Source organism: Melopsittacus undulatus, chromosome 4 (genome assembly GCF_012275295.1).
Source record: "Melopsittacus undulatus isolate bMelUnd1 chromosome 4, bMelUnd1.mat.Z, whole genome shotgun sequence".
Classification (NCBI taxonomy): Eukaryota; Metazoa; Chordata; class Aves; order Psittaciformes; family Psittaculidae; genus Melopsittacus; species Melopsittacus undulatus.
In genome coordinates this window covers 12,880,168-12,907,552 of record NC_047530.1, presented here as the reverse complement: position 1 = coordinate 12,907,552, position 27,385 = coordinate 12,880,168, and the positions used below count along the sequence as shown (strand labels likewise).

The following is a 27,385-nucleotide window of genomic DNA, read 5'->3' as shown; positions in this document are numbered from 1 at the left end:
TATCTCAAAAGAATTCAGCTGGGCCCCATGTTTTATGGCAGTGGGAAGGGCATGATCTGGGGCTGAGCACTTCTCAATCCTCCTGGGTGCTTGGGAGCCACACAGCGTCACCCACATACAGCAGGTTGATCAGAGGAAAGGGGGATCTATGAATAGTGCAGAAATGAGAAATCAGGTTAGCAGTGGCAAACCTTTTCCAGCTTTGTGCTACCCACCGCTGTGCTCCAGCACATGCCTGCTAGTTGCCTGGAGTCACCATGGAACCCCTTATTGAATTGCTCAGCTTGAAAAGCAGAGGCTGGCTTGTGCCAGCACAAGCAGAACCTTGTGCCCAGTTCATCAGGCAGATGGCAAGGTGGCTGATGGGCAATAAAGGAGGATTGCTTAGAAAAAGAAAACATGAATGTGAGCATTTGATATTCTGCCCCTGGATGCAGCTTGGCTTCAGCAGGATATATGACAGTTTGTACAAGCCTTGCTCTTGTGTAGCGGCCACCTGTGCATTTAAGACCTTAAGATCATATAGTTCCACCCTGCTACCATAGGCAGGGACACCTTCCCCTAGACCAGGTTGCTCCAAGCCCTGTCCAGTTTGGCCTTGAACATTGAGAGGAATGAGGCAGTCACAGCTTCTCTGGGCAAACCTGTGCCAGTGCCTCAACACCCTCACAGGGAAGAGCTTCTTCCTGATATCTAACTTAAATCTTCCCTTTTTAGGTTTGAACCCATTACCCCACTACACTCCCTGACAAAGAGTTCCTTTCCAGTCTCCTTGTAGGCTTCCTTCAGATACTGTAAGGCTGCTATGAGGTCTCCTCGCACCTTCTTCAGACTGAACAGCCCAATTTTCTCCACCTGTGTTTGTATGGGATGTCTGTGTCTGTAAAATCTACTACTGGAAGCAATGGCCACTAGAAAATTTCCATCAGGGTGCGAGGGAATGGCTAAAGAGCTAGGGCCCTGAACAGGTGCATAAAGATCAGTAATGCCAAGAGATGGAAATGCTCATTGAAAGGGTCTAGCTCCCGGTGGGAAGCTCATGAGATGGCAGACAGTAGAGGTTCTTGAGCTGTATAGGGCAGAGGTGTTCCAGGGAAATGCAATGTCTTCCAGGCCCCACACCAGCCGTGGGGCTGGAATATCACTGTGCCAGTGTTCCACACAATGCCTGTGCTTCCCAAACAGGCCACCCCTTACCCTGTGCGGCAGCCAGGCTTTGCTGGGGAGCAGGTGCTGACCCTTTGAGGCAGGTACAGGAGCGTGCGGTGCTGCCCACCCTGGGGAGGTGTTCTCCCCCAAAACCTCCAGGGAGATCAGTAAAAAACAGCGGCCATTGTGAAACTGCGAGCACTGGGGGGGGGGGGGGGGGGGGGGGCGAAGGCAGAATGGAGCTGTGGGACACGAGGCCTGAGGGAGGCGGGAGACTCCTGTGTCCCCGACAGCGGCCATGGCCCCCCCTTCCTGGTTTTGTGGTCCCCGGGGAGGTTCCTCCCCCGCTCCCTTCCGCGTCCCGGGGACAGACACCTCCCACAGAGCGTCCCCGCGGGCCCCCCCCCCCCCCGCTCCCTCAGGGCCCGCCCCAGCCACAGCGCTGGCGGAGGGCGGGCGGGGGTAGCGGCTGGCGCGGGGCCCGTTACCGGGCCCGTTACCGGGCCCGCTGAGGTGAGGGAGCTGAGGCGCCGCGTCGGCTCTGCACCATGGAGCGGTACGAGAAGCTGAGCAAGGTCGGGGAGGGCTCCTACGGCGTCGTCTTCAAGTGCCGCAACAAGGACACCGGCCAGATCGTGGCCATCAAGAAGTTCCTGGAGTCTGAGGAGGACCCAGTGATCAGGAAGATCGCCCTGCGGGAGATCGGCATTCTGAAGGTGGGCGGTAGGCGGGCGCCCGGCCCCGCTGGCTCTCCGAGCCCCTCTCGTCATCCGTCGCCCCGGGGACGGCTGGGGAGGGTGGGCTCCGCCGCGAAGGCCACCGCTCCCGGTATGGCGGCGGTGGACTGTTCCCCTCCATCGCAGCCGGGGGGCCTGGGCGGCCCTGAGGAGCCCTGAGGGAGCTGCATGGGAGAGGGTGTGAGGAAGGAAGCTCGGGGCACCGTGAGAAGGGCCATGAGGGCAGCCATGAAGAGACAGGGCGTCGTGAGGGGTGAAGCGAGGAGGCGAGATGTGAGGGAGCAGTATGTGAAGTGCCCAAGTCTGTCCGTTTCTCTGGCAGAAAGCCAGTGCCGGTGAGAGTCTGACCGTTCTGGACAGGGACGGACATGCCTCGGGACGGAGGTGATCCTCCACAGCCCAGGCTGTCACACATCGAAGAGAATGGGTGCAGGTGGAAGCTGGGACACTGCAGAGGGCGAGTTGCCGGCCGACCTCTGCGCGGGTGCAGGAGCACCAGCAAAGTCATCACTGTGCCCTCTTGACCCAGGCTCTGTCCCCCATGCTGGCAGCGATGTCCTGACCGGTACAGGCACAGCTCTGCCCTCAGGGCGCTGTCGGCACCATGTGTAACACACGGGCCAGCAGCAGTGCTCTGTTTCTGGGAGGTTTCCCCCAGAGAGGGGGACTGTTGGAGCTCTGGTAAAGTATGTGAACAAAAAGTGATCCCGGATAGCATGAGGTGGGGGACAGCCGTGGGGTGCAGCTCTCCTAGTTCTTTATAAATCTGCCCCAGCTCCTCCTTAACAACACCCTTCCTCAGCTTCCTGGCTGTGGGGGATCCACAATGTCAGACCCTGACATGCAGGCAGTATCCAGCCATGTACTGAATGTCAGGGGCTGTGTAGGCTCAGAGTTTTTCACCTCACATGAAAGCAACTGTAGAACCTGCACCTGTGAACCATGGCAGCACCTTGTCTTGGCTAATCATTTCCTGACTTTTCTCTGAGGACTTATCCTCACATAGAAATGGGTTACTTATTCAGCCTCTGTGTTTATTTTTCTGGTAAAATAAAAGCATGAGAACATTTGCAGTAAGTTAGAGCCAAAGTCCATCAAGCATGCAGAAATGAGGAGAAACCTGGGAGAAAGAGGGAGAGGATGGGGTAAGATTTCCTTTCATAGACCTATTTTTCAGGTGAAGTTTCTAGATCCAGAGGCTGTACCCATTGCTTCATGCTTATCAGATGTTCATAGACTGGAGTTTGTTCCATCTCTTTTTGAACTGGTGTATTAATTTGGTCTCCATGGTTCCTGAGGCAGTGAGTGCCACAACTTTAGGAATGTCTTGTGAAAAATTATTTTTATATTTGTTATAAACTTGCTGATGGCCCAGTTGTGTATTCCAAGAAATGGAGAGTTGTTCCCTTTTCTCCAGGGTACTCTACCCCTCTATCATCTCTCCATCTTCAGCTTTCTCTTTTCCATGTAGAAGAGCCATAGCTTTAAAACACTGATTAAAGAACCACATTGACAGCATGTTGGTTTATTATACGTTCTAAAATAATGGCTTCCAGTAGGACGCCTTTTTACAAGAAAAGTGGCATTCAGATTAGACACAATGCATGCTTGTAGACAGTCAATGATTTAGGATTTTGGAGTTAACCAAACCTGACAGAAATCCACAGGGAAATATGTTCCATTTTATTTATAATTACTTCCCCAAAATTCATAGTTCCTTGATCTCTGATTTCTGCACAACGTTCCCAGACTTCACTGCCTGTTGGTATTTGCATAGCATCAGTTGATATTCATTGCACTCAGTGTTCCAGCGAGTTAGCTTCACTGGCTTCCTGGGAACCAATTAGCTTTCAGATTTGCAATTAAACACAAGATTTCAACAGGTTACAATATTTCTTGTATTTCTTTTCCCAAAATCTCTTTGTGCTTGACTTTTATAGAGCATTTTTGTATAAATAAGTGGTATAAATGTTATTGCTAAAGGAATATGAAAGCCTAATTCTTTACTCACTGCAAAAAGAGGCAAAATAAGCCTGGGTGGCATCCTAGAAGAGCCATCATCCAGGAAAAAAAAGCATATTTATTTTTCAGTTGGATTTTGGGAAGAAGCAGTCTGTGTTTTTCTGCCATCTGAAGCAAACAGATGACAAGTATTTTTATTAAACAAGGCTGGAGATGCATTAAGATGTAAATTATATTAAAGATCAAAACAGGAAAATAATCACAGAAATCACTTTTAGTGCAGATGGTAAGTGCATCCTCCTTCAGGGTCCAAAGCTGACACTGCTGCCATGGCAGGATCAGTGTTGGGGCACTGTTGATTTTAACAAGTGCAGACCTGCTTGAGTAGCTTTTCAACTTTTCCTCTGTAAATAGTAACAGTTTGTTTGTTTTTTGTTTGCTGAGGCATTTCCTGGCTTAGGCAACAAGTGTTTGTCAAGATATAGAGAGACTGTGTTTCATCAGCAAAATTGTAAGGCCTTATAAATTATTATTCTACATGGTAAACACCTTATAGATAAAGGGCTTTTGATGGCCAGGAGCCATGGGAGATGGGGTGGGAGAGCGTGGTGGTTATGAGGAATCTTGAAGCACCGGGCGTGATCCTGATTCCATAGGAAAGCCCAGAAACATGTGAAAACAGCAAGTCTGTGTGTTACTCCATCACTGCTGCTGTTTCTAGAAGGGTGTTGTCTCCACAGCCTTCACATGAAGGCTGACAGTTTTTAGCTTTGACATTGCAAAGAAGATGAGAGAAAAAGGCAATGCCAAGCTGTGTGCATATAGAAAATAGAAAATAATCCCTATTATCCTAGCATGGGAGAATTTATAACTTTTGGGGGAAAGCCCATGTCAGACATCTGACCTTTTTGTGGAAGGTGACCTGTGGTCTTCTCATCCAAGTGGAGGACAGGGAGGGGATGCTCATCCTAGTGCTGCCATCAACCAGCCACTGGCAGCTTTGGTATCCTTAGAAACTGCTCTCTGAAACACCACTCTACCTGACAAGGACATTGTTAGGGTAACAGTGGCTTTGTGTGCATGCCTGCCTGCAGAAGAGATGCTAGCCTAGCCCAGTCAACCCAAGTGCCTGGAGAGCCCGTGTGCTTCCAAGTCCAGTCTTACTCTCTTCAGAAACCCCGCTCCACGCACACGTCCTGATAGCCAGCACAGACATGCTGCCAGGCACAGCATGTTCTGAAGCCTGATCCATACAACCAGTCTGTAACTGCCAGAGGTTTTCCAGAGATCTCAATCTATTACTGTTGATTTAACTTTCTTCTTGCTGTACAGTCAGTTGGGAATTACTTTATCCTCACCTCTCTCTGAAAGTGGAATGTGAGCACTGCAGAGGTTATCTCCTCTGTCTCCCTCCTGCTGGCAGGCTTTGCTGTGCCCAGCAGTTTGTCCATGCTGGCAGGCAGATCTGCTGAGGGTAACAGAGGAATCAGGTGCCTGTTACTCAGCATAGTTGATGGAGGCCCAGCTTGCTCTCAGATATCTCTGATCAGTTATCACTGATCTGAGAACATAATATGCCAACACGCCGAATGCAAGGAAAAGGAAGGCTCTGCATTATGCAGTGTATCAGGAGCTGCTTGTCTGGGCATTCAGAGCCACAGCAGCATTCTGACTTCTGTGGAGGAGTCTGAACTGATAGTCTGGGCTTTCTCTAATGTGCACATGGCAAGTAGGTACTTTGTTCTATGTGAATATGCTTAACAGGATAGGTAGCATGGCATGCACACAATTCCTGGGAGAACTGCTATCATTGCTAGAATTTTCAGCAGGCTTGCAAGCTGTTCTCTGTATTTGTTCATCTTTTTCGAAGTAAATAAGGAAGAGGTGAGAATGGAGATACTGCTAGGTAGATAGGAAGTTTGAGAAGTGTTACAAGCCTCCTCTCTTGTGGCTTAGCAACCCTGCCATAGTAACTGAGGGTGTGCAGAGAAGTCCATCCATTATGTGAGGTCAGGAAACATGGTCAGGACAGAGAAGGTTACACTGAAGGTTAGCCTCTGCTGACACTGTTGGGTACCTTGTGCTAGAGAAGGAAGGCACTCAGTGTAAAAATACCATGGAGGACTGAAGAAGTGCTCAGAAGGTCTTGGTTGTAATCTAGGTTTGATCCAGATGGGTGTGAAGGTCTTTGACCTTGGCAGATGGTTTACACAGTGTGGGCAGAATTGAAGGAACAAGCAACAGATGTAGTAAGAGATGCTGTTTAGCAGACCAGCTCCTTGCTGTTGGTTTGCAGGACTGGAATAGGCACCTGCACGCTACCAGGGATGCTGTGTGTTGTTGGCATATGGGCTCAGTGTAGTTTGGGTTCAGTATGATGTCCCCCAGAGGCAGTGAGTTCCCTGAAAGGTCTCTCTTTTCAAGAGGCTTTTATAGTGACATGCTTGGATAAAATTACATTTTGCAAGGGGTCCCACAGCGCCCATTGGAGCACTGAAATGGTCCCTGCAATGTCCCTCCTGTCATGACAGACTGGCAGTGAGGTATGGTGGGGTTTTCTACTGACCTGCTCTTTTACTCGAGCTCACTGGTTAACCTCAGGATTCAAGTTGTGGATTTCAGAGCTCCTTGGGGTTAACTGGGTGCTTCTCCAAACAGCTGCATTCCTCAGTTGGGACCCCTTACAGTTTTCTCTAGTCTTGACTCTCCTTTTCCTTCCATTTCACAGGCTTTCCCAGATGGCTCACAGGCACATTAGAAGGTGGCATTAGTGGAACTCCTAGGCAATGCCCTTTCCAGCCTTCTTGCTTAGAAACATATTTGTTCTAAGCCTTGGTCAGGCAAAGCACTGATGGATACAGGTCCCTGCAAGCAGAGGGAATGGTTCCATGAGTCATCAGCAAAGAAACAGCATTTCTCAGCTGGGTCTGGCTTTTCTTTGTTTTCTTTTCCAAGCACTGTGTTGTGCCCCTTGATTCAAGCCCTCTCCCAGCACTCCCTCAAAATGTGGGTAAAAGAACAGGAAATGAGAAGCTTCAGTAATGTCCATCCTCACCTCTTGCAAGGTGTGTTTGAGCAACCATGCCGTGCTCAGGCTTTGTGTGAAGGAAGAAGCTGTCTCAGCTCCCAGGAGAGAAAGCCTTGGTATGAATGAGCACATGAAGCTGATTAAAAGGGAGAGGAGGGAGCAGCAATAAGAATTCTCCTAATTAACCTGCTCATATTCTGACAATAAGCAGGTGAAGCTGAGCCCACCTGCTTTACTTACACTTACTAGAGGAGCTCTTGGTTTCTCCTAAACTTATGTTAGCCTGCAACAGGCTCTTATATGTGTGATTTCCCAAGCTGTTCTCCAGGGAGAGCTGGTCTTCATTGTGGTGCAGTTGAAGGCTGGATATGTACAATGAAAGGCGCTGCTGGAATAGCTGTGGACACCATGATGAATTCTGTATCTATGAGCATCTTTTCTAGGAGACACTGAAGCCAAGCTGACTTGTTACCCACAGTCAGTTCCTAAAATAACCACACCACAGGCTGAGCTATAGTTGAGCTGCTTCTCCCTATTGACTTGTGCTTGTATAAAAGGTTTCCACTTAAGAAATTGAGACCCTTGGGGGCAAAAGCACTGTCCACATCTTTACCCCACTTCCCTGTGCAATAACTAACCACTCCATCCACTGTGTGTTACAGCAACTGAAACACCCCAATCTGGTGAACCTACTGGAAGTGTTCAGGAGGAAACGCAGGCTGCATCTGGTCTTCGAATACTGTGACCACACTGTTCTCCATGAGCTGGACAAGCACCCCCACGGGTGAGTGGCCTGTTTCTCACTGGGATCTTTGAACAAAGGATTAAGGAGTGTCTATGGTGTTGCTGCTCTGGAGAGTTTTCAGAGGAATTTCATTAAGTACAGGAGAGGTTTCCCAGCCCAGTGCCCAGGACTTGTTTTTTTCCTGTGATACAGTAATGATGTCCAAAAGAATTGTGTAGGCAGATAGGGCCTGGCGGCCGGAAGATATCATGCTGTACGGAAAGATAAGACCCCTCTCCAGGTAGCCAATAGCGTTTAGGTGATGATACCAGTTTTACGATGCAAGCAGACAGAAATGACATCGTAAACCTAGGCTATATAACGCCGTGTTCTCCCTCAATAAACGCCATTTGCCGTCCACCACATTGGTGTCTGTGAGCATTTGGACCGAGCGGCCCAAGGGGGGGCCGTCGCGCTGTTCCTGAACCAGGTCGTCACGCCTCTCGAAGGCAACAAGTGGTGCCGAAACCCGGGAAGCTGGAAGGCAGGTACCCGATGGACACTTGGGAGGCCCGACAGCAGGGAACCCAAGTGAACCCGGGAAGCCCGATAGTCAGGAACCCAGGGGTCGGGAATCGCCTGGACGGGTGAACAGTGGCCGGAGCGGCTGGACCAGCCCGGCAGAGGGAGGATGCTCCCAGACCCGCAAGGAGGATGGAAGCTCTTGTGAAGGTCGTATCAGAATTACATAAGCAGTGGGATATTGATTGTAAACCTAAAGATTTTACTCTCGTTATTGAGAGACTTGTGAAAACTGGGGTTATTGCCCAACTGGTGGATATTCTCCACCCATAATCATGGGATAAATGTACTAATGCATTAGCTGAGGAGACAATGTCCTCGGGTAGTGGGAAACATCTTAAGTCATGGGGGAGAGACCTCCAGGCTCTGCGGAAGGCCCTGCAAGAGCAGGAAACCTGGAAGGCGGCAAGGGAGTGTTTTGATGGCCACCCCGAAGTTAGGATTTGGGGCAGCCACACAGACTTTGCCTCCCCCCCAGACTATGCCGACTCCATTAGCCCGGAAGATCGGCAAGAGGGCGATGTGACCCCTCAATCCTCGGGCGCTGACACACTTGCGGAGGGACAGAACCAGGCTGGATCCCTCTGGGGAGCGCTGGCCGAGGAAGCCAGGGGGGTCGCGGAGAGAGCAGAGCCCGCGGAGGTCAGGGCCAGACCGCTGCCCTATGCGCCCCAAGATGACGCCGAGCAGAAAGGCGAAGGGGGGGGGCGAGGATGCTCCTGGCGGGAAGAGAGAGGGAGCACAAGAAGGGGAAGAGGGTGCGGGCGCAGGACGGACACACGGATCCGAGCGGGTATCGGGAACAGTGCCCATGCTGGGCACACACCCCCCGAGCAGAGGGAGGGGCGAGCGCAAAGGGGAGGAACGGCCCCGCCCACCGGAGAAGCGGGCGGGGTTGGAACCCGAGCAGAGGGAGGGGCGAATCCAGAGGGAGGGAACGGCCAACCCGCTAAAGCGGGCGGGGCCGGAGCCCAACGAACAGGCATCGAAAACCGGCAGTAGGCAGCCAGTCGAGTTCCGGCTCTGAACCAGACACGGGTGGGACGAGCGGTCCGCAACCGGTTCAAGTTTAGAGGAGGAGGAAACAGAGATAAACAAAATCAGGAGCCAAAGTATTCCCACCCAAATTACAGAGGGACCACGAGGGGAAGAAATCCCTCTGACAGATCGGAAGAAAATACAAATTGCGTGCGCCGACCGGAGCTCACCAGCCACATTAACGTTCCCGGTCCGTGTGGCACCTGGGGGACAGAGGTACTATTCACCAATAAGCCCCAAGGACGTACAAGTGATTGTTAAGGCAATTGCAGATAAAGGGCTGAACTCTGCCATGAGTTTATGTCCACAGGACTGGATTATCGGACGTTTCTGTTACCTGTATACCCCGGTGACAAGAGAGGACGATAAGCCGACAAGCATCCAGCCTGCACCTGAGAGTTCTGCACCGATTAGATCCAAACGACAGTCAACGCAGTGCCTTTGTATACTGAATAAGCTCATGTCGTTTGTAAAGAGCCAGTTAGAGAGAGTTAACATCATGTTAGTAGAACGCCGGCAACTGCTTTAAAAACGCAGCCAACAACTGCTTTAAGAATGTTCTTGTTCAAAATTTCCTTTACTTATCCCCAGTTATACCCCGTTATTCCCAGTTATCCTCCTGTTACCTCTTGCTTACTGTGCCTTGTGTTTTCTATCCAAGTTTCTGATATATATCCTAAGTCTGTTGTAGAGCAGAGAATAGGAGTAGAATGCATTTAGTATATTTTTACGATATATATATTCTTTAAGATTGTTACATTTTAGCCAATTTAATTAAGCATAGGGAGGGGGGAAATGTAGGCAGATAGGGCCTGGCGGCCGGAAGATATCGTGCTGTACGGAAAGATAAGACCCCTCTCCGGGTAGCCAATAGCATTTAGGTGATGATACCAGTTTTACGATGCAAGCAGACAGAAATGACATCGTAAACCTAGGCTATATAACACCATGTTCTCTCTCAATAAACGCCATTTGCCGTCCACCACATTGGTGTCTGTGAGCATTTGGACCGAGCGGCCCAAGGGGGGGCCGTCGCGCTGTTCCTGAACCAGGTTGTCACGCCTCTCGAAGGCAACAGGATTGTGTAGGAGCCTCTGTATGCTGCTCACCAAGGAGACTGGAGCACTGAGCCTGATCATTTGGGTGCTCTTTGGCTGGCTTGGCAGCAGCAAACCCAAATGGCTTGGGAGCATCCTGTGTCTCACTGCAAAGAGGTTAGGGCTGCTGTGGAACGTGGGCATTCCCCCTAGTCTGTTGCACATCCCTGTGGGCTGTGGGGTGTGGGCACAGGGGCAGTATCACTGAGCACCCAAATATACAAGTCTGTAGCAATGTCACTGATGATCTGTATGACAGACCAGTGACTTCTAGTGATGCTGCAGTGGTAAGGAGTATGTGCTGGTAGCAGGAGTTACCAGAAGCTGTGCTTGCAGCTCTCTGCACAGCCTCAGTGTACTGCCTGGTCAAATACGCTCTTCTTTAACAGGTGCTTGCACACAGTGTGAGCAACATGGGCAGAAGGAACGTTCTCCAGGACAGGGTTTGTTATTTTCACACATTATAAATGACACTCCCACTTAATACATTGTCCCTAATTATTCATAGTGACTTGGTGCTGTGGAAATGCTAAGCAGAAGTTCATAAATCATTTTACAGGCCTGGAGCTAAATAAATTGCCTGCAGTAGACTAACTGGAGGTTAAGTAAACAGAGCCTGTTATTCTCTTTCTTCCTTATGGGGAGCTCTAGAAGGAGAATGGAGCATGCTGATAGCAAATGTCTTTGTGATCTGGTGAGCAATTTTCATCCCAGTTTGAATTCGTTCACGTGGAATCTGAAGAGAGGGTGGATAATCCTCTTTGAAGAAAATACTTCACATTTACTTTCTATTCATCAGAACAACTCCAGTGTGAATGAACATGTAACACCTGGCTGCATACTTTGCTTTTGATCTTTGCTATGGCAGATGGTCAAGTGTTTTGTGGTCTGGATTAAGATAGGTGGGCACAGACCTCTTTGCATCATGTTCCCAGGTCATTTGACCAACTTCATCCCCTTTTCAGGCTGTCAGCACAGTACTCTCAGGGTGCTCTAGGATGTTTCTGCAAGGGAACCCCAGCATTGCAACACCACTGTCAGAGCAAGACCTTCAGTGCTGTCAGCAGAAGGTGCCTTAAAGAAAAAGCCAGAATTCCTGCATATTCTTTTGGATTTCTTGTTTTATTTTGGTTTTAATTTGTGATGAATTGGAAGCTTTTCAGCATTAAACATATGAAATAAAATGGTATTTGAGTTTGGAAGTGCCAAGATTGTCACTTCTTCTTTTCCTGAGGTTGTTAAAGACACTTACAGGCAGACAAGGAAGTTTAAGAACTGTTGCACAGTAATTGAAAGAGAGGAGAGGAGGCTGGATCTTTCACAGAGTTTTCTTTCTCTGAAGTTTTTGCCAGCTGCTGGAGGGAAGGAGAGGAGATGCAAACAGAAGTAGAGCTTTATACTCTTATAGAAGCATCCCTCCCCATCCCATTTTGGTCATCTCTCCACTCTGGACAATCAGTGACATGACAGCATTGCAAGTCATGCGTTTATACCCCAGATACTCCACCACTTCCAACTCCGAGCAGCTGCAGAGGCAGAAATGCTTGCTAGTGTTTTGGGATTGCCAGGAAGCGTGGCTGCTAAGCAAAGCCACAAGGCAGGATTTGACATGGACTTTCATGTGTTGATGTGTGGTCATCAGCTGGCCAGCTTCATGCTGGCTGTGATTGAGTGGTACCAGACATGCTGGTATGCTCTTACTTGACATAAATCTTTGTATCCTGTTGCATTGACTGGATTTGGAAGTGCTATTGACATTCCTTTTGATGCTCCTGTGATGCTTGAAGGGTAGTCTCACAGGAGAGCATTGCTTTGTGCAGGGATGCACCTCAGCCTCAGCTCTGAAACCTGGTAAGAGGTACAAACAGGCTTCACCACTAGCAGCCCAGCATGACAGGCTCCCTGCACTGGAAGATCAACAAACTGTTTGTTGTGACTTACTTGTAGCAAGAAAATGTGCCTGGTGTTTTTTCTCTAAGTTTTCTGACCTGATCCTGATGGTTTCACTCACAGAATCCTGTGCAGTGTTAGCACTCAAAAGGCCTCTTCTTCCTTTTTCCTGCAATAGTGAAGTTATTTTTAATGGCCAAAATAAAAATGTGCTTTTTTGAAAACAGGGTGCCGGAACATCTAGTGAAGAGCATAATCTGGCAGACCCTCCAAGCTGTGAACTTCTGCCATAAACACAATGTAAGTCCCCTAAACAGCACTGCTGATTGCTGTAATGTGGCCTTGGAGGAATGGAGATTCTGTTGCTATTTTCCTGATGACAGGGTTTTCATGGGATGAAGTCAGAGGAAATTTCCTGTTTTCAACAAGAAACATATATCTGAAATACTGGTGTATACCCACAACAGCTGCATTCCCTATCACGCAGGTCTCTTGGGTTTACTGTCAAGGAATGATTTGCACTAATGACCTTGGGTAAGCTTCCAGGCTAAGCAGGCATGTATCCTTTTGTCTTCCCTGTGCCACTGACATTTAGAAATCTGGCTTAACATCTCATCAACTGAGACCTGAGTGAAGTCCTGCTGATTTCACACAAAGCCATTCTGTTGATAGTCATAGGTATTGAATCATGACACCAGCTAAAAAAGTTACAAATATTAGATTCAATACACCAGTTTTACAACCCCTCTTCTGCTTTCTGGAGGGAGGTGAGTGTTCTATGAGTGACAGATACTTCATAGAAAGCAGTAGGGATGCTTTAAGAAGCAGGGAAAGAAAGGAGACTTTTGTAGAAGTTCTGTAGGCAAACTTAGTTGTAATTGTCTTTGGTTTTGTTTATTTTCCAATGTGTGAGATTTAAGAGTTGAGCAGGAGATCATTCTGGAATGGGTGTTTTGTCTTTGCTGGGAGAATTATGTCCAGTTGAGCCACAGGAACTTGGCCACAGGTCTGTCTTGCTTCCAAGATTTGTTGGTTTTTCTATTCTCCCACTCAGTCTGAAAGATTTAGTGGAATTTTAAAGCAGAGGGAACAATGAGATGCTGCAGTCTGACCAGCTGTAGATTGCAGGTAATGAAGGTTTATGCAGCTGCCCTTTTTGGAACTCCATGACACCAGTTTAACAAGCAGCATTTCAGTCCTCAGGAGGAGACACAGTAATCTACCAACTTAGCTAGGAAAAATTTGATGTGTTTGAGCTGAGGCGATGGTAGGGGAGGGACAATGCAAGCTAGACCCTGATGATTTCAGTAGAGAACACCTTTTGTAAATTGGCAGAAGAAATTAAGGTTGCTGCTAATTTGATCAGTAGAAACTCTTTGCCAAGTCCAAATTCAGTTGTTGTGAACCTTCAGCAAGCAAGGTCACCTCCCGGGAATCACAGAATTGCTGATGTTGGAAGGGACTTCTGGAGATCATCTCATCCACACCCCCTTCTCAAGCTGGGCAGCCAGAGCAGGCTGCTCAGAGATTTTTCTAGTCAGGGTTCAAGTACCTCCAAGGATGGAGACTCCACAGACTTTGGACAACCTGGTTTTCTTTATTTCTTCCCATCAGGTATTTATGCACATCAATAAGATCCCCCCTGAGCCTTGTCATCTCCATGTTGAATGAATGACGGTCCCATCTCCCTCAACCTTTCCTTAAATATCAGATACCTCAATCCCTGAATCATTTTAGTGGCCCTTCACTGGAGTGACTCCAGTATGCCCACATTTTCCTCCTACTGAGGATCCCAAAGCTGGACACAGAACTCTGGATGTGTCTCACCTGTGTTGAGTAGAAGGAGTACCAGGCATGCTCTGGCATCTGCAAGGATAGATAAAGTCCCATGTATAAAGCATAGCCTTCATCCCATCTGTAAGTTTTGCCAGGAAAATCACTTGTTTGTCTACTAGATTATCAGTAAATACAGTTCATGGACTTTGCCCAAGATCCTAAAGGACCTAAACACCTCTCATTAGGATCTCCTTACATATTTGTAAACCCAGGTCTCTTCTTTAAGAGTGTGTTTCACATAGCTGTTTCAAGTGAGTTGCATTTGTAGAGAGCCAGGTTAACAACAATGCTTGTTATGCAAACCTCGCTCCTCCTGCTAGCAGATTCCCAGCTGGTTCTGGGGAGCTGACTTGGTGTTGTCCAAGTAATACAGAGCTATGCAGTTGGAGCTGGGAGCCTGCAGTGTCTCATCCCAAAGTTGGGGTATATGCAGGGTAATTGTCCTGCTCAGCAGGATGTAGCTTTAGCTGCTGTTAAGAAATCCTTCCGTCTTCTCTTTCAGCAGGAATGATTGCCTGGCACAATGTGCAAGGGCTATGTGGCTGAATTAAGAGGTTCTTTATCTGATGGCCGGGTTAAAGACTTGCTTCTAACCTTGGGGTTTTTTCCATTTCCAGTGCATCCACCGAGATGTAAAGCCAGAAAACATCTTGATAACAAAGCACTCAGTCGTCAAACTTTGTGACTTTGGATTTGCTCGCATACTGAGTGAGTGCCACATGCTACTTATACAGGTTGTTAAAGCTTGAAAGCTCAAAGGAAGTGTAGGATCAGGCTTCCAAACATCAGTAAAGACTCGCTTGTCTTTGTCTGATGCATGTGTAAATCATCATGTATAAAGGCTGGCATGTTTTCACAGAGAAGCTCTGCTAAAAGCTGGGTAGAGATCCACAAACCAGTTTAAAGGGAGCTAACCCCGGCACTGAGCTGCCAAGTGCCTCTGTAAACAAACTTGGCCTGAGCTCCCTGCTGGTGCAGCTGAACTGCTGGTGATGCTGGCACTGGTAGGTGGAAGTTGGCCTTGGGCATCTTGGAGCTGCCCAGCCCCTGCTTATGCAATACTGGAGACACAGCTGGAGTTCCCTGGCAGGAAGAGCCCCTCTGGCAGAAGGCACTGACTCTGCAAACAATGGTCTCACATTTTCCATGGTAAATAAACCCCCTAATCTGGGTTTTTTTTAGCTCTTGTTCAGACAAATCACGTGGGCTTTGAGAACTGACCACTGGCTGATGCAGGGCCCTGCTGTGGAGCTCTGCATATTTTCATTTGGAGAAAAATACAGTCTTGATTTTTGCCATATCTGAAGTGTTTCCAAAGTTGGGTTTTGCTAGTGGCCAGTGACTCATTCTGTCCCTGTAGCTATTGCCTGCTCAGGAGGTGCCCCAACATGTGTAACAACTTAGGGCTGCTCATTGTCATTGTTCTGATCCTATATTCCTGTTTGTTTCTCTCCTTCCTGACCCCAACCTAGCTGGTCCAAGTGATTATTACACAGATTATGTGGCTACCAGGTGGTACCGCTCTCCGGAGTTACTTGTGGGAGACAACCAGTACGGGCCTCCTGTGGACGTGTGGGCAATAGGTTGCGTCTTCGCAGAGTTGTTGTCTGGGGTCCCCCTGTGGCCTGGCAAGTCTGACATTGACCAGCTGTACCTCATCCGCAGAACCCTGGGTAAGTGTCCTGGTCAGAGCCCCGGCCTTCCTGATGCCTCTGGCAGGACTAGAGCTTGCCTGGAGGACTGTCCTCTGTGGTGGAAATCAGGATTAACCAGGAGATGAATTTACCCTGTGGATCTCTCCCATTTTATAGGAGCTGGGTTTTACTGGCATGACTTACATGTGTACATCTTGTTAGGAGATTGTGTAGTTGGAGTGAGAGATGCTGCTGCAGGTCCAGGGGAAACAAAGTTGGCATCTATGTGGGTGTTGACTGCTCTTCAGAAACAGATCTGTGGCTTCACCTTGTGTGAGCCAGCAGTGCCAGATTGTGACTGAAATGGACAGGGCTGTGTAAGCAGGATCATTGCCTGCAAACTGCCCAAGACCATCCTTCTACTCTATAGCAGTGGTGGTCTCTGAGAAGCTGGCTCTGGAGCCTGGTGGTTTAAGAAAGATGTAAGATGTGTTGGGTGACCATGAGATGTCTCTCTTGCTCTTTTGGGGTGGTGCAGGGTGTGAGGAGCACAAGGCCAGCCCTGCACAGGAAGCATAGGAACAACCATCTCTGCTGCTGTCCTGCCCATCTTCAGCTGTCCCACACAGATAGAAAAATGGGATGTCTGTATCAGAAAGGACCAGGGATGTTTTGCATGAAGGTTAGAAAGATCCAGGTATTTTTCAAGGTTTGGTACCAAGCAAAGCAGTCCCTGCCTCTAGATAACAAATAGTTGGATTCAGTTTATCACAGCTTTGGAGGTCTCATAAACATTGCCAGTGCCTGTGGGTAGCTGTGTGCTTGGGAAAGAGAGTGTGAACACTGAAATTTGTCTGTTCACCTTGTTTGCCTTTATTCACCAAGGAAATTTAGGAGCTGCTCCATATTTGGAACAGGGGTTAAATAAAAGAGCCATTATCTGTATAACACATTAATCTTGTCTCATTGATTCAGTTTGATCTTGGTGTGTAACGTCTGATTTCTCAGGTGGAAAGAAACAACTCCTCACTTTTAGTTGAAATTTGTTGAAATGAACAGAAAATGGTAGATTTTGCTGAGCCGTTTATTAAACTATAAAGGTGACTAATGGCTTTAAACGGAAAAGCTCCTTAGCTGGAAAAGCAGTTCAACGTTGATTGCTTCATCCTCCAGAATACATTTGTGCCAGTATTAAGTTATCATTTATTTTTAATGATAGGGTTTCAGCCAGAAGAAATTCCCTTTTGATCCAGGTGATGGACTGAGACAGCATTTTACAGAGAAAAGCTCCTTGGCCAAAGCTGTGTAATTATGGTAGTTTGGCTGGTGTACTGCTCTTTTGTTACAGGTTTGATTTTAACATTTAGCTTGCTCTGAGCTGCTCTAAGCTTCAAGAAAGAGACATGAAGCTGTGTTGGGAAAAAGCTACAGCTTGTTCCTGTTGGTGCTACATTTAATCTTTTTCCTATACAACATCCTCAGGAGTGTAGAGAAATAATTTCACCCAGTATGAGTTAAATTTTAATGAAGCTAGAACAGTTGTGGTTAGCCTTTCCACTTCCAGCAGTAAGAGAAGCCACAACTGTTTATGCAGACAGGCTGCCTCTTGGGAACCGTTTGCCTTTGAAAATGCTGAAACACAGCATTGGCATGGAGAGCAGGCCAGCAGAGCTTGCTTCACCCTCCCTCCAAGAGAGCACATCAACAATGCTGCTCACGCTGCCACACGGCCACCTCCAAAACAAACAGTGGCTCCTGCCAGTTGCTCATCAGAGCCCAGGGTTGGTCCATCATGTCTGATGTGAACAGGGGAGGTAGCTGCTGGTTTGATCCTGCTTAATACTTTGAGAAGGATCCCTGGCTGAAGCTGGGTGATGTGCCATAGCTGGAGTTTCAAATCCTCGTAGGTGTTTGCACAGCACCCTCTAGCTATGATGCTGAAACATGTTCTCCTATTCATTGATACACACGTCTAGAGTTCAGTCAGCACAGAGTGGAGATCCAGAAGCTGGCACAGAGCAGATGTGTTTATGCAACTTAGTGTCTTGCCCATCTCATTCCCCGGTGTTCTACCAAAGGGTCTAGTGCAAATCTGTCTTTTGCTAGTGCAAATCCAAATTTGCAGTTACCCAGATAATGCAGTTATAGGATCAGATCAGGTGTTTGGCATGGGGAGATACATAGAAATATGTATTATTTTAGGCCCCCAGGTATAGTGGCCGCAGTTCATAAAAGCCACTCTGCCACACAACACAGAGCCTGGAAGATCATAGAATCCTAGAATGGTTTGGGTTGGAAGGGACCTTAAAGCTCATCTAGTTACAACCCCCTGTCATGGGCAGGGACACCTTCCAATAGACCAGGTTGTTCAAAGCCCTGTCCAACCTTCCAGGCATGGGGCAGCCACAGCTTCTCTGGGCAACCTGTGCCAGTGCCTCACCACCCTCACAGTGAAGAATTTCTTCCTAATATATAATCTAAATCTGCTCTCTGTCAGTTTAAAGCCATTCCCCCTTGTCCTGTCCCTACAGGCCCATGTCAGAAGTACCTCTTCAGCTTTTTGTCGGCCCCTTCAGGTACTGGAAGCTGCTCTAAGGTCTCCCCGGAGAGAACCCTCTCTTCTCCAGGCTGAACAGCCCCGGCTCTCAGCCTGTCTCCAGAGCTGAGGTGCTCCAGCCCTCTGAACACCTTCATGACCTCCTCTGGACTCACTCCAGCAGGTCCACATACTTCTTACCGTGGGGACCCACAGCTGGATGTAGGACTGCAGGTGGGGTCTCACAAGCATGGAGCAGAGGGGGAGAATCCCCTCCCTCAACTTGCTGGCCACACTGCTCGTGATGCAGCCCAGGGCACAGTTGGCTTTCTGGTCTGCAAGCACACACTGCCAGATCATGTTGAGTTTCTCACCAGTGCATGGTAGCTGGGTACTGCTGCTGCAAAACCTCCTCCCACCAGCTGAATTTTTTTGAGTTGTTCACAGCACAAGGTCCTAGGCAGCTGTGACAATGGGCAGCTGGAGCTGTGTGGCCCTGGCTTTCCTTCAGCACAGTCACACAGCTGTGGGATCACCAGTGTTAGAGGTGGACATTAGTTTTTGCAAAAGAACGTTTCATCAGCTCACTTGATGTTATTCCATCTCTTCAGATGTTCTATTGGATGGTGTCAGCCTTGTCAGCTTGTTCAATGCAGGCTCTGTAAAACTAGCAAATTAATCCAACTTTGCTTTTTTACTTTCATTCTTGGTCAAAGGGGATCTTATTCCCAGGCACCAGCAAGTGTTCAGCACCAACCAGTTCTTCAGTGGGATAAGAATTCCAGACCCAGAAAGCATGGTAAGAGCTCTCTCCAGATGCACTTCCCTTGAGCCTAAGCAATCTGTATGCAGTGCTAAAGAGATTGAAGTGTTCAGACAGAGAAGTGTTCCTGCTTCTTTCTACCCAGAGTACACATGCTCTCTGCTTTGGAATCAGAGCTGGAAAAGCATTGTTTGCTCAGTGTGACCAGTCCTTTGCTGCACAGCATTTTTTCCCTATCCAGGAGTTTTGCCCTCTACTTTGCCAATGTACACCAGAGTATTTGGAGGTGGCTGAACCCCTTTCATGATATTTTAACCAATATCCTGTGTAAAAGCAGTCAGAAATGATTAATCTCTGCTCCTTGCCCTGGTTCTGGTGACACAGCAGCCAACCTACCCATCCTCAGTAATGCTAGCAGCATTCCTCTAAGTGCATGAAGTGAGAGACATGTTTTGTGAGGTACAGGTCACATTGCTGTGGAAAGCTGGTTCTCTGTACCCTGATGAATTCAAAGCTCACTAACCTGAGTACACTCACTGTTGTTTTCTCTCCAGGAGCCGTTAGAAATGAAATTCCCTCGTATTTCATACTCTGCTCTAGCTCTCATGAAGGTAAGAAAACTACCACTCATGGAGGAGCTGTGCACCAAGACTTAATAAATGCAGCCTGGTTTTGCTTATCAGCTGGTAAATGGTTTGAGAGTCAGCTACTGAATTATCAGAAATTCATTTTAAAGCAGAGCTGCAGGGGATTTGGAGAGGACTTTTAATCCACTCCTTTTTACCATGGAGGTGGAAAACGTATTATTCCCTTAGTAAGATGCAATGAATGGAAACTGTGAGGACAGAGACATTAACAAGGAACTGTAGCTGTGGACAGTCCTGGCTACGCTGCACACTGGCACAGCAGGGCTAGTGCCATAGTGGAGTCCCGTGCTTAAGAAAGTTGTTCAGTTCAAATGAAGGTTATGGGCTGAACTGTTTGTTGAAGTTTGCTACACCATCCAATTGCAACTGTCCCTCTAGCTGCAATTTCTACTACTGCCCTGTGGCAGTTATTCGCTGCTTTGCATGACGTGTGCTGATTCTGGAAAGCCACTCTTAGAATCCATTAAGAAAAGTATTAACAACTGTGTCCATGTGAATAGTCGTTGGCTTGGTGAGTAGCTGGAATTGTGCAGACCTGTTTGACGGGTGTTTCATGTGATCCATTCCTTCATCTTTTTTCTAAGAGTTGCCTTCGTATGGACCCTACAGAGAGGCAGACCTGCGAGCAGCTGCTGCAGCTCCCCTACTTTGACAGCATTAGGAAAGCAGCAGATCTGGGCAAAGAACATGGAAAAATGGCTCGCAAACCAGCCCGGCTGACTCAAAAGCATGTGCCAGGGGTAATATTTTTGTAGTAGTATTTCATATTCTGTACCTGGGGAGGGGCCTGGTTCTCTTTGTTGGGCTTGCAGGAGGTGGGCTCATGGGGACAGTTAATGGTGAGAGTGAGCTCCTGCCTTGGATCCATCTTAATTTCAGCCCAAGGAGAAAATTAACTTCTTGGCTAAAGAGTAACTCAGTACAAACTGAATTCAGTGTGCAGCTCCACTGAGTCGCTGGGGTAAGCAGCACATCATGTGAAAGATCAGGTTTATCCAGGAATGTGCGTTCCTGACAATGAATAGCAGGATAGCTGGACAGACTGGACAGGCTGGTGTGGATGGTTTAATTTGGAGTTCTCTGGTATCTTTTTGGTGCTTTTGAATTCCGAGTTACAAAGATGGCAAAAATGCCCAGTTCTGTTTGTAACTGCTGATGAGATGTGATCCCTTATGCAGTTCCAGACGTTACACAATGCACTGGGTGTTTCTGCCAAGCACATGTTTCCCAGTTCAGTCTCTCCAGACACCAGCCCAAATCTCCAGTTCAGCCTCTGGGGGAGAGGCATTCAGTTTTTTCTTCCTGTGAGCCACATTCCCCACGACAGCAGGGAGTTTGGAGGTGTGGGATGGAGAACTGTTACAGCGTATAAATTCCTGGATCAAACTGACCTGCCTCTTCTACTTCTATGGCATGGGATATAGCAGTAATATTTTTCCTGCCCTGGATGATTGGAAGAAAGAACTTTAATGAGCTGTTCTGGTTCTGGTCCAGTTGTAGAAGCCCAGCTCCACAACTCATTTGAAAAGCACAGTATTACAGGATGAACAGTTATAGCTTATATTCCATTTGAAAAAATGAAATGCATGCTTTAGTCTCCTTTCAAACAAATACACACTATGTAACTTTTCTTTCAGTTACAGTACCTGCCTCAGTTAACCAGTAATAACATACTACCAGCGTTGGACACCAAGAAGTATTGCTGTAAAACAAGAAAATCAAACTATCATTTCCCTAACATTTAATCGGATGGCAAATTAAAAACTATTCATTGATCAAAGTTCAAGTTATTTCATAATCTATAAAAGGAATAATGGTGGAAAACAAAATTACTGCTTCTTAGGACATACACAAAAGTGGTCTGTGACATACTCTGGGTCAGTAACAGAAGAGATGCACAGAGAGAACTCCAAGCTCCTGTTAGTGCTTTCTGTACCAAGGAAAATACATTTAATTTGCTTTAATTTATGGTTGTGTACCGGTCTGTGGTTTTGTGCCAGTTCAGGATTACTGCAATCCCCGTGCTTGCAGTGTGAGCTTAAAACCTTTTGCCTGTTCGTCCCCGTATTTCAGACCTGTCAGCAGAGCTCCAGCCTTCCAAAGCAGAGTCCAGCTGTGTCAAAGCAGTAATGCTGCTTTGGAGTCACTGATCCCATGAGGAACTGTAAATGCCTTGCTGGTGGGAGTAGAGGAGGGGATGGGTGGTGTGGGGGGCCAAGCCTGGTGGGAGGCTGCCTGACCGGTTCAGTAAGTTCAAAACCTGCTGAAGCAGCAGGGGTCTAAGGAGATGTCTGTCTTTCCTACCACATTTAAAGATCACGCAGTATTGAAGGTACTGGTAATGACTCAGACCTAGTGGAAGCCTCAGTGGGCACTGTTACCAGGAGAACATAGAAACAATACAACTTGTTGTTTATTTAGTCTTTTCAGAGCTTCTCCTGTGTTTCTTCCTTGCATTAGAAGCTCATTTTTATTTGCTGTTTCCATCAGCAGCAAAAGCATTTGCCTGTAGTGTTACAGAAATAATTTTTGTCAAAACTAATTCATTAATATCATTTATAACATTGGCCAGACGCAGGAAGGAATTCTACCTAAGCAACATGTATTAGAATGATTAGTAGGTTTTGTGTAATCTTAAGGCATACTATTGTGTTGATTTTGAACAAATGTAGTTTGTTTTGCCAATTTACTGGATGTGTTTTACCGTATAAAGTTTTACTACTGGGCAAAACATCCTCTTTTTACTTAAACATAGAGCAAAAAATGTTTTCTTTCCTCAATACTATTCTGTGTTCAACAACTGGTAAAGCAATTTCATTGGGACAGATGCCATATCTTACAGAGTGTGCCTGTCTACCTTTTCTTTTGTGTTATAATTTAATATATTTTAATCTTGTACATTTTGTGCCTCTGTAGTTTTGGTTACATTCAGAAAGCTGTGGCACTGCAGGATTTTCTGTATGGATGTTCAGCCATCTAATCCTGTGTATGTGCAAGGCACTGCAGCACCCACAGGTTGTTATTAGCAGCTGATAGCCTGGCAGTGGGCTCCTGGAACCAGCCTGGCACAGCCCAGGCTACAGGAGCACCATTCTTTCCTGTTCTGTGCTGGGAGATGCCACAAAGAATCAGCCCCACAATGCAGGTAGTGCATAATGTCCCTTCCAGGGCCTGGAATAATTTCCTTCTGCAGCCAAGCTGGCAACAAGGGACAAGAGGTGCTCAGTTATGCAGAGATTGTCATGTCTGAGGCATTGCTGGGATATCTGCTTTCCCAGAGTTGCTGTCTACTGCCCTTCTCCCTTATAATAAAGCTAGGAATTGACTAAAACCACTGTATTCTTCCTGAGGATGAATCACTCTCTTATTTAGCATGAGTGATATGGATGCAACTAAAGAGGTACGCAAGGCTCATTTAGTCCAGCTCCACATACAGAAAAAATGTGTGCAACGGCATATGCAAGAGACCCCATTTCTCCATAAACACACATTATCTGAGAGACCCTGCTTCTCCATAAACACCTCAATGTTCTGTTTGTCAGCTCAGTATTTACAAGGAGACTACACTGTCTCTTTGTAGATCACTTCACTTGAACAAAGACATGTGAGTCAAAGCCTGAGGAACACTAACAAAAGGCCCTTAAGCTATTTTATTAAAACCAGGTTTAATTCTCAGAGTAAAGAGCTCCCATTCCACAACACCAACACCACGGAATGGAAGCACCCAGCACTGCTGCTTCACTACACTGACCTTCTGCACACTGTTGTTTTGCACAAGAACTTATGTGCAGTAAAATACTTGAGAACTACTGAGGTATTAACAGCTTCCTATAAAAACAGGAATAAAATAACTACACACACAAGTCTGCCTGTTCTGTTGTTGATCGGTGAATAGTTTAAGCTTATATAGTTTATATAGCTTAAGTTTATATGGTTTAACCTTAATAAAACTTAATTGCATAATTTGTCAAAAGATTGTATATAGCTTTTGAGGCTGCATGGGTGATCTGGGCTTATTTCCATACCTGGAAATACAATAGTGTCTACAACTTGGTTTATGCAACATACAATAAATACTATGAAATCATATACATCTCCATTATGAGCAATTGTGTTTATTCTAAATCCATCTCCAGCTTGAGGTTTGGCAGTGCCTGCCGAAGGACGTGAGCAGTAGTTTCTTTCTGTCTTATTCCAGGAAGGTCACTCAGATACAAATATTCAAGGTTCCTATAAATATTTAAAAACAAAAGTCAGTGACTACTATTTAACTGTTGACACAGAAATTAGACAAAGGATTATTCTACTAGAGCTGTTTTGAGTATCTTAAAAGTTGTTTTATTTTCTGAAGTGGGTTTTTTTTTAGCTCACCATAAGTTCAGTCCTTCTACACAGCTTAAAAAAGAGATCCTGGACTCCCTGCATCATGGAGCTTGCTTTATGTTGAACAATACTTAATTTCAGTAGCAATTTAGCTTAAAAAGTGCAAGCCTTGATAGGTTGGACCAGAAGATCCTTGAGGTCCCTTTAACCTGATATTCTAAGATTCTAGAAAAAGTTATTTTAATGTAAATAATAGAGTAATATAAAAAGTCCTTAGTAAAACCTTTCTGTAGGATGAAATCCACCACCCATTTGTTGATGTTCACAGGTCGGTGTGACACTAAACAGTTCTGAGTCACTTTAAGGCCACAGTTCAATACAGCACCAATGGATGTTGTGCACAGGTACACAGCACCCAACTGCTTCCCCAGGCCTAAGTACTCAGGTCCACCCCGACACCTTGAGGCTGCAGTGAGCATGAGATAACCAAGTGACAGAAGCCATGCGAGGTGTACAGGACACCATCAAAGCCTGCCCCGAACAGCAGCTGCAGCAGTGTGGTCAGCCCAGAAACCAAAGTGATCATCAAAACCAGGTGAAACCAGCACAGAAACATGAAGAGTCCAGCCCTTGCAGTCAACCCAATCCCAAAGCTGTGGAGTGTAACACCCAGGGAAGCAAGGTGCTATAGAAGAGCTCAGCAGCTCACATACATCAGCTTGTGAAGTGCAATGATGCCTTTATCTGTGACATTCCCACAGGAAATTATCTTCAGCTGGAGGAGGCTCTTCTGCAGATTCTTTGTCTCACTGATCCTCTGCAGACACTCATCCTGTATATAAATACACTTCTGCAGTTTGATTTCTGTAACATGTTTGAGACCATCTGGGAAGACAAAAATGAGTGTTGGCTGTATAATACCAGGAACAACCTGTACTGGTTGGTAAGTTCTGAGTTCAGCAACTGCCTCCAAACCCCCACAGTGACATGCTCCCTTATACAGGTGGCCATAAGGCAGCATGAATCTCTGATGTCCCTTTGCAGTACTTCCAGTACATGGAAACACCAGGGTTTGTAACCTTTCGGTAAGAGTCTAAGAGCTTTGGCATGGGCACGTAACAAAAAAAACCTCTACAAGTCTGGGTTGAGAATAAAGACTGATTTATGAACGTACTATTGCAGGAAATTCAAGGTCCCCTGCCAATGAAAAAATAAAAATGGTCTGCTCCACATTTCGGTTTTTATTACTTAAAGGAGAGCTGAAACTTCTTTAATCTCTTCTTTTATGAGAAACTGAGACCTTTTTTTTTTTCATCTTTAAAGACATCATAAATGCCTGGAGAACAAGTAATGAGACTTCACAGGCACCAAGAACATCACTTGGTTGAGAAGAAATATTTAACATAGGGCTTTTTGCTATCAGCTACTTAACTACGAATTCAATGAAACAGCAAAAGTTTGTTCCATTTCTTCAGTTTTACTATTGCTTCAAGTAGGGCTGATAAAGTTCCCAATCTTTCTGCTTTACACCACACCTCCAACAAAATTTTAGGAATGGCTGAATATTTGTAGAGCCATTTCAAGGGGGGGGGGGAAGGAAAATATTTCTTTGTATTTGCTAGGGAAGGAGAAAATGACACAGTTATTCATATTTTCATGCAACTGAAAGAACTGTTCAGTATAATCTTTGCACAGCTGTGTCTACATTACCCAAATAGTCAAATCCTCTGTACATGATGCAAGATTCAGTGGCATCAATTGCTTCTATTTTGTATTTCCCCAAGGGCCCTGTTGGGAGACCACTGTAGTCCTGCTGCCATTTCTGATAGCCTTGATAGCGCACCAGCGCACCGCATCGCAACAGCCACTCCGAGGCTGCCCTGTCAGGGCCAACAGCTTGGATACGTTCGTAGTCCACTCTGCAAGACAGAAAGAGCATTCACATGGCTTCTGTAATGTGGCAGACTTACTGCCTCAATGATAATAATAACTGCACAACAAATATTTGGTTAGGTGTATAAGATGTCAGAAAAGTATGATCTACTGGAATTGGTTTATGTATAATTATTTGGATTGTTCTTTATCAGCCAGGCAAGAATTTATTTTTTATTTAAATGGCAGAGGCCTGTGGTAAAAAGAGAAAGAATACAAATGCAACCCTTACAGCTGATTGTTTCCTTCTGTGTCTGTAAGGAGAGATGAAAAATCACCTTTCTATCCAAAGTAAGGCTTTGCAACAATTGCAAATCTGTCTCCCAAACACTGATTACATAGAAACCTCTCATTGCCTGCCATGCGCCTGTCCTTCCTGAGGCTTTTTTCTTCAACAATTACAGTATTTCAGAAAGATACACTTCAGCAGTTAGTTCAAATCCTTAGGTCCATTCAAGACAAAGATAGTCTGGTAAGGAATGCTGAAGACAGAATCAGAAATCTGGAAGACTCCTGTCTGTTTGGGCTTCACACCCTGTTACAGCAATTACCTGCATCATGCAACCTTTTCCACAAAGCTAGAAAACATATGGCAAAACTATTAGCTATGCACAGAAAAAGAGTTTTGCAGATAAAGAGTTTCACAGAGAAAGGCTTTATCTTTCTAAAACTAACTGTGAAACCTTGGTGTGGCTGAGTCATATTGTAAATGATAGGTTGGTTAGATGCTTTTCTAAGTAAAGGGGGCATGGTTGTGTTACTGGTTTAAATGCATCTGGGGGTCAAAGGAAGGCGGCATTTAGGGAGAAAATCCACATGGCCAGCTTGCCTACCACCACGGGGAGGGGAGCAAATCACACACTCCTCTGGAAGGCCGCAGCTTTGTAACTGGAACAGGTAAGGAATACCCCCTGCCAAACATCAGCATGCACTGTGGGAGAAAGAACAGCACTGGTAGCACAAAATGCCCTTTCCAGTCCTGGGATTTAATTCTCCCTGCTTCGCAAACTGCACAGGGGATAAATGGGACCTGCTAATGGCCTTGTACACACCGAGTTACCCTTACTTGTTGAACACAGCATTCAGCCATCCCCAGAAGCCTCTGCAGGCGCCCGGTGGCGGCAGCTTGCCGAGGCTGTGCATCGGATGCGCAAGCTTCCCCAACAGCACCATGTTCTTGAAGAAAAGGAGAGGACAAACAGAAATGTTATCCGGAGAGCCAGCCCCAGAAGGACGGGCAGCCCGTACCCGGCTTCCCCTCAAGGCCTAACCAGGTCTGGCAGCCGGGCGGGAACGACTACTGCAGGGCAGCTCCGGGGACCGTGCTTGAAGGGAGGCTGCGGCACCACCTACAGGGCTCACCCCGCCCCGCTACCGCCCTCCCGCCGGGCTGCCCCCAGGGGACAAGCAGGCAAACCGTACGGGGAGCCCGGCCTGACCTGCCGCCAGAGGCCCCTCACCTCCGCCGCGGAGCGGGAGCGGAGGAGGAGCCTGTCCGCTGTGTATC

General features: G+C 46.8%; 2 protein-coding genes across 4 annotated transcripts; one reads left to right on the top strand and one right to left on the bottom strand.

The window, feature by feature from the left end:
• Positions 1–1,584: 1,584 nt before the first annotated feature.
• CDKL1 (cyclin dependent kinase like 1) lies at positions 1,585–23,712 on the top strand. Its single transcript, XM_005140935.3, has 9 exons — positions 1,585–1,865; positions 7,539–7,660; positions 12,435–12,507; positions 14,661–14,751; positions 15,516–15,716; positions 18,930–19,012; positions 19,531–19,587; positions 20,208–20,363; positions 21,261–23,712. The coding sequence occupies exons 1-9, from the start codon at positions 1,698–1,700 to the stop codon at positions 21,366–21,368; spliced, it is 1,059 nt and encodes a 352-aa protein (XP_005140992.1). The 5' UTR covers positions 1,585–1,697; the 3' UTR covers positions 21,369–23,712.
• A 6-nt stretch (positions 23,713–23,718) lies between these two features.
• DMAC2L (distal membrane arm assembly component 2 like) lies at positions 23,719–27,383 on the bottom strand. 3 transcript variants are annotated; one of them, XM_034061369.1, is made up of 5 exons: positions 27,301–27,383; positions 26,945–27,054; positions 25,657–25,865; positions 24,660–24,831; positions 23,719–23,853 (listed from the first exon to the last, which is right to left on the bottom strand). In XM_034061369.1, the coding sequence occupies exons 2-5, from the start codon at positions 27,049–27,051 to the stop codon at positions 23,739–23,741; spliced, it is 603 nt and encodes a 200-aa protein (XP_033917260.1). In that variant the 5' UTR covers positions 27,052–27,054; positions 27,301–27,383; the 3' UTR covers positions 23,719–23,738. The 3 variants fall into 3 exon arrangements, with proteins under 3 accessions (XP_033917260.1, XP_033917258.1, XP_033917259.1); XM_034061367.1 differs by having other exon boundaries at positions 27,318–27,383; XM_034061368.1 differs by having other exon boundaries at positions 27,339–27,383.
• Between the last annotated feature and the right edge of the window lie 2 nt (positions 27,384–27,385).

Coding starts and splice junctions, on each gene's coding strand:
- CDKL1 (XM_005140935.3), top strand. CDS start 1,698: ATGGAGCGGTACGAGAAGCTGAGCAAGGTCGGGGAGGGCTCCTACGGC. Junction 1,866..7,538: donor GGGAGATCGGCATTCTGAAG/GTGGGCGGTAGG, acceptor TGTGTGTTACAG/CAACTGAAACACCCCAATCT. Junction 15,717..18,929: donor CCTCATCCGCAGAACCCTGG/GTAAGTGTCCTG, acceptor TCTTGGTCAAAG/GGGATCTTATTCCCAGGCAC.
- DMAC2L (XM_034061369.1), bottom strand. CDS start 27,051: ATGGTGCTGTTGGGGAAGCTTGCGCATCCGATGCACAGCCTCGGCAAG. Junction 24,832..25,656: donor CAGAGGATTTGACTATTTGG/GTAATGTAGACA, acceptor TTGTCTTCCCAG/ATGGTCTCAAACATGTTACA. Junction 23,854..24,659: donor ATTGCACTTCACAAGCTGAT/GTATGTGAGCTG, acceptor AAATATTTATAG/GAACCTTGAATATTTGTATC.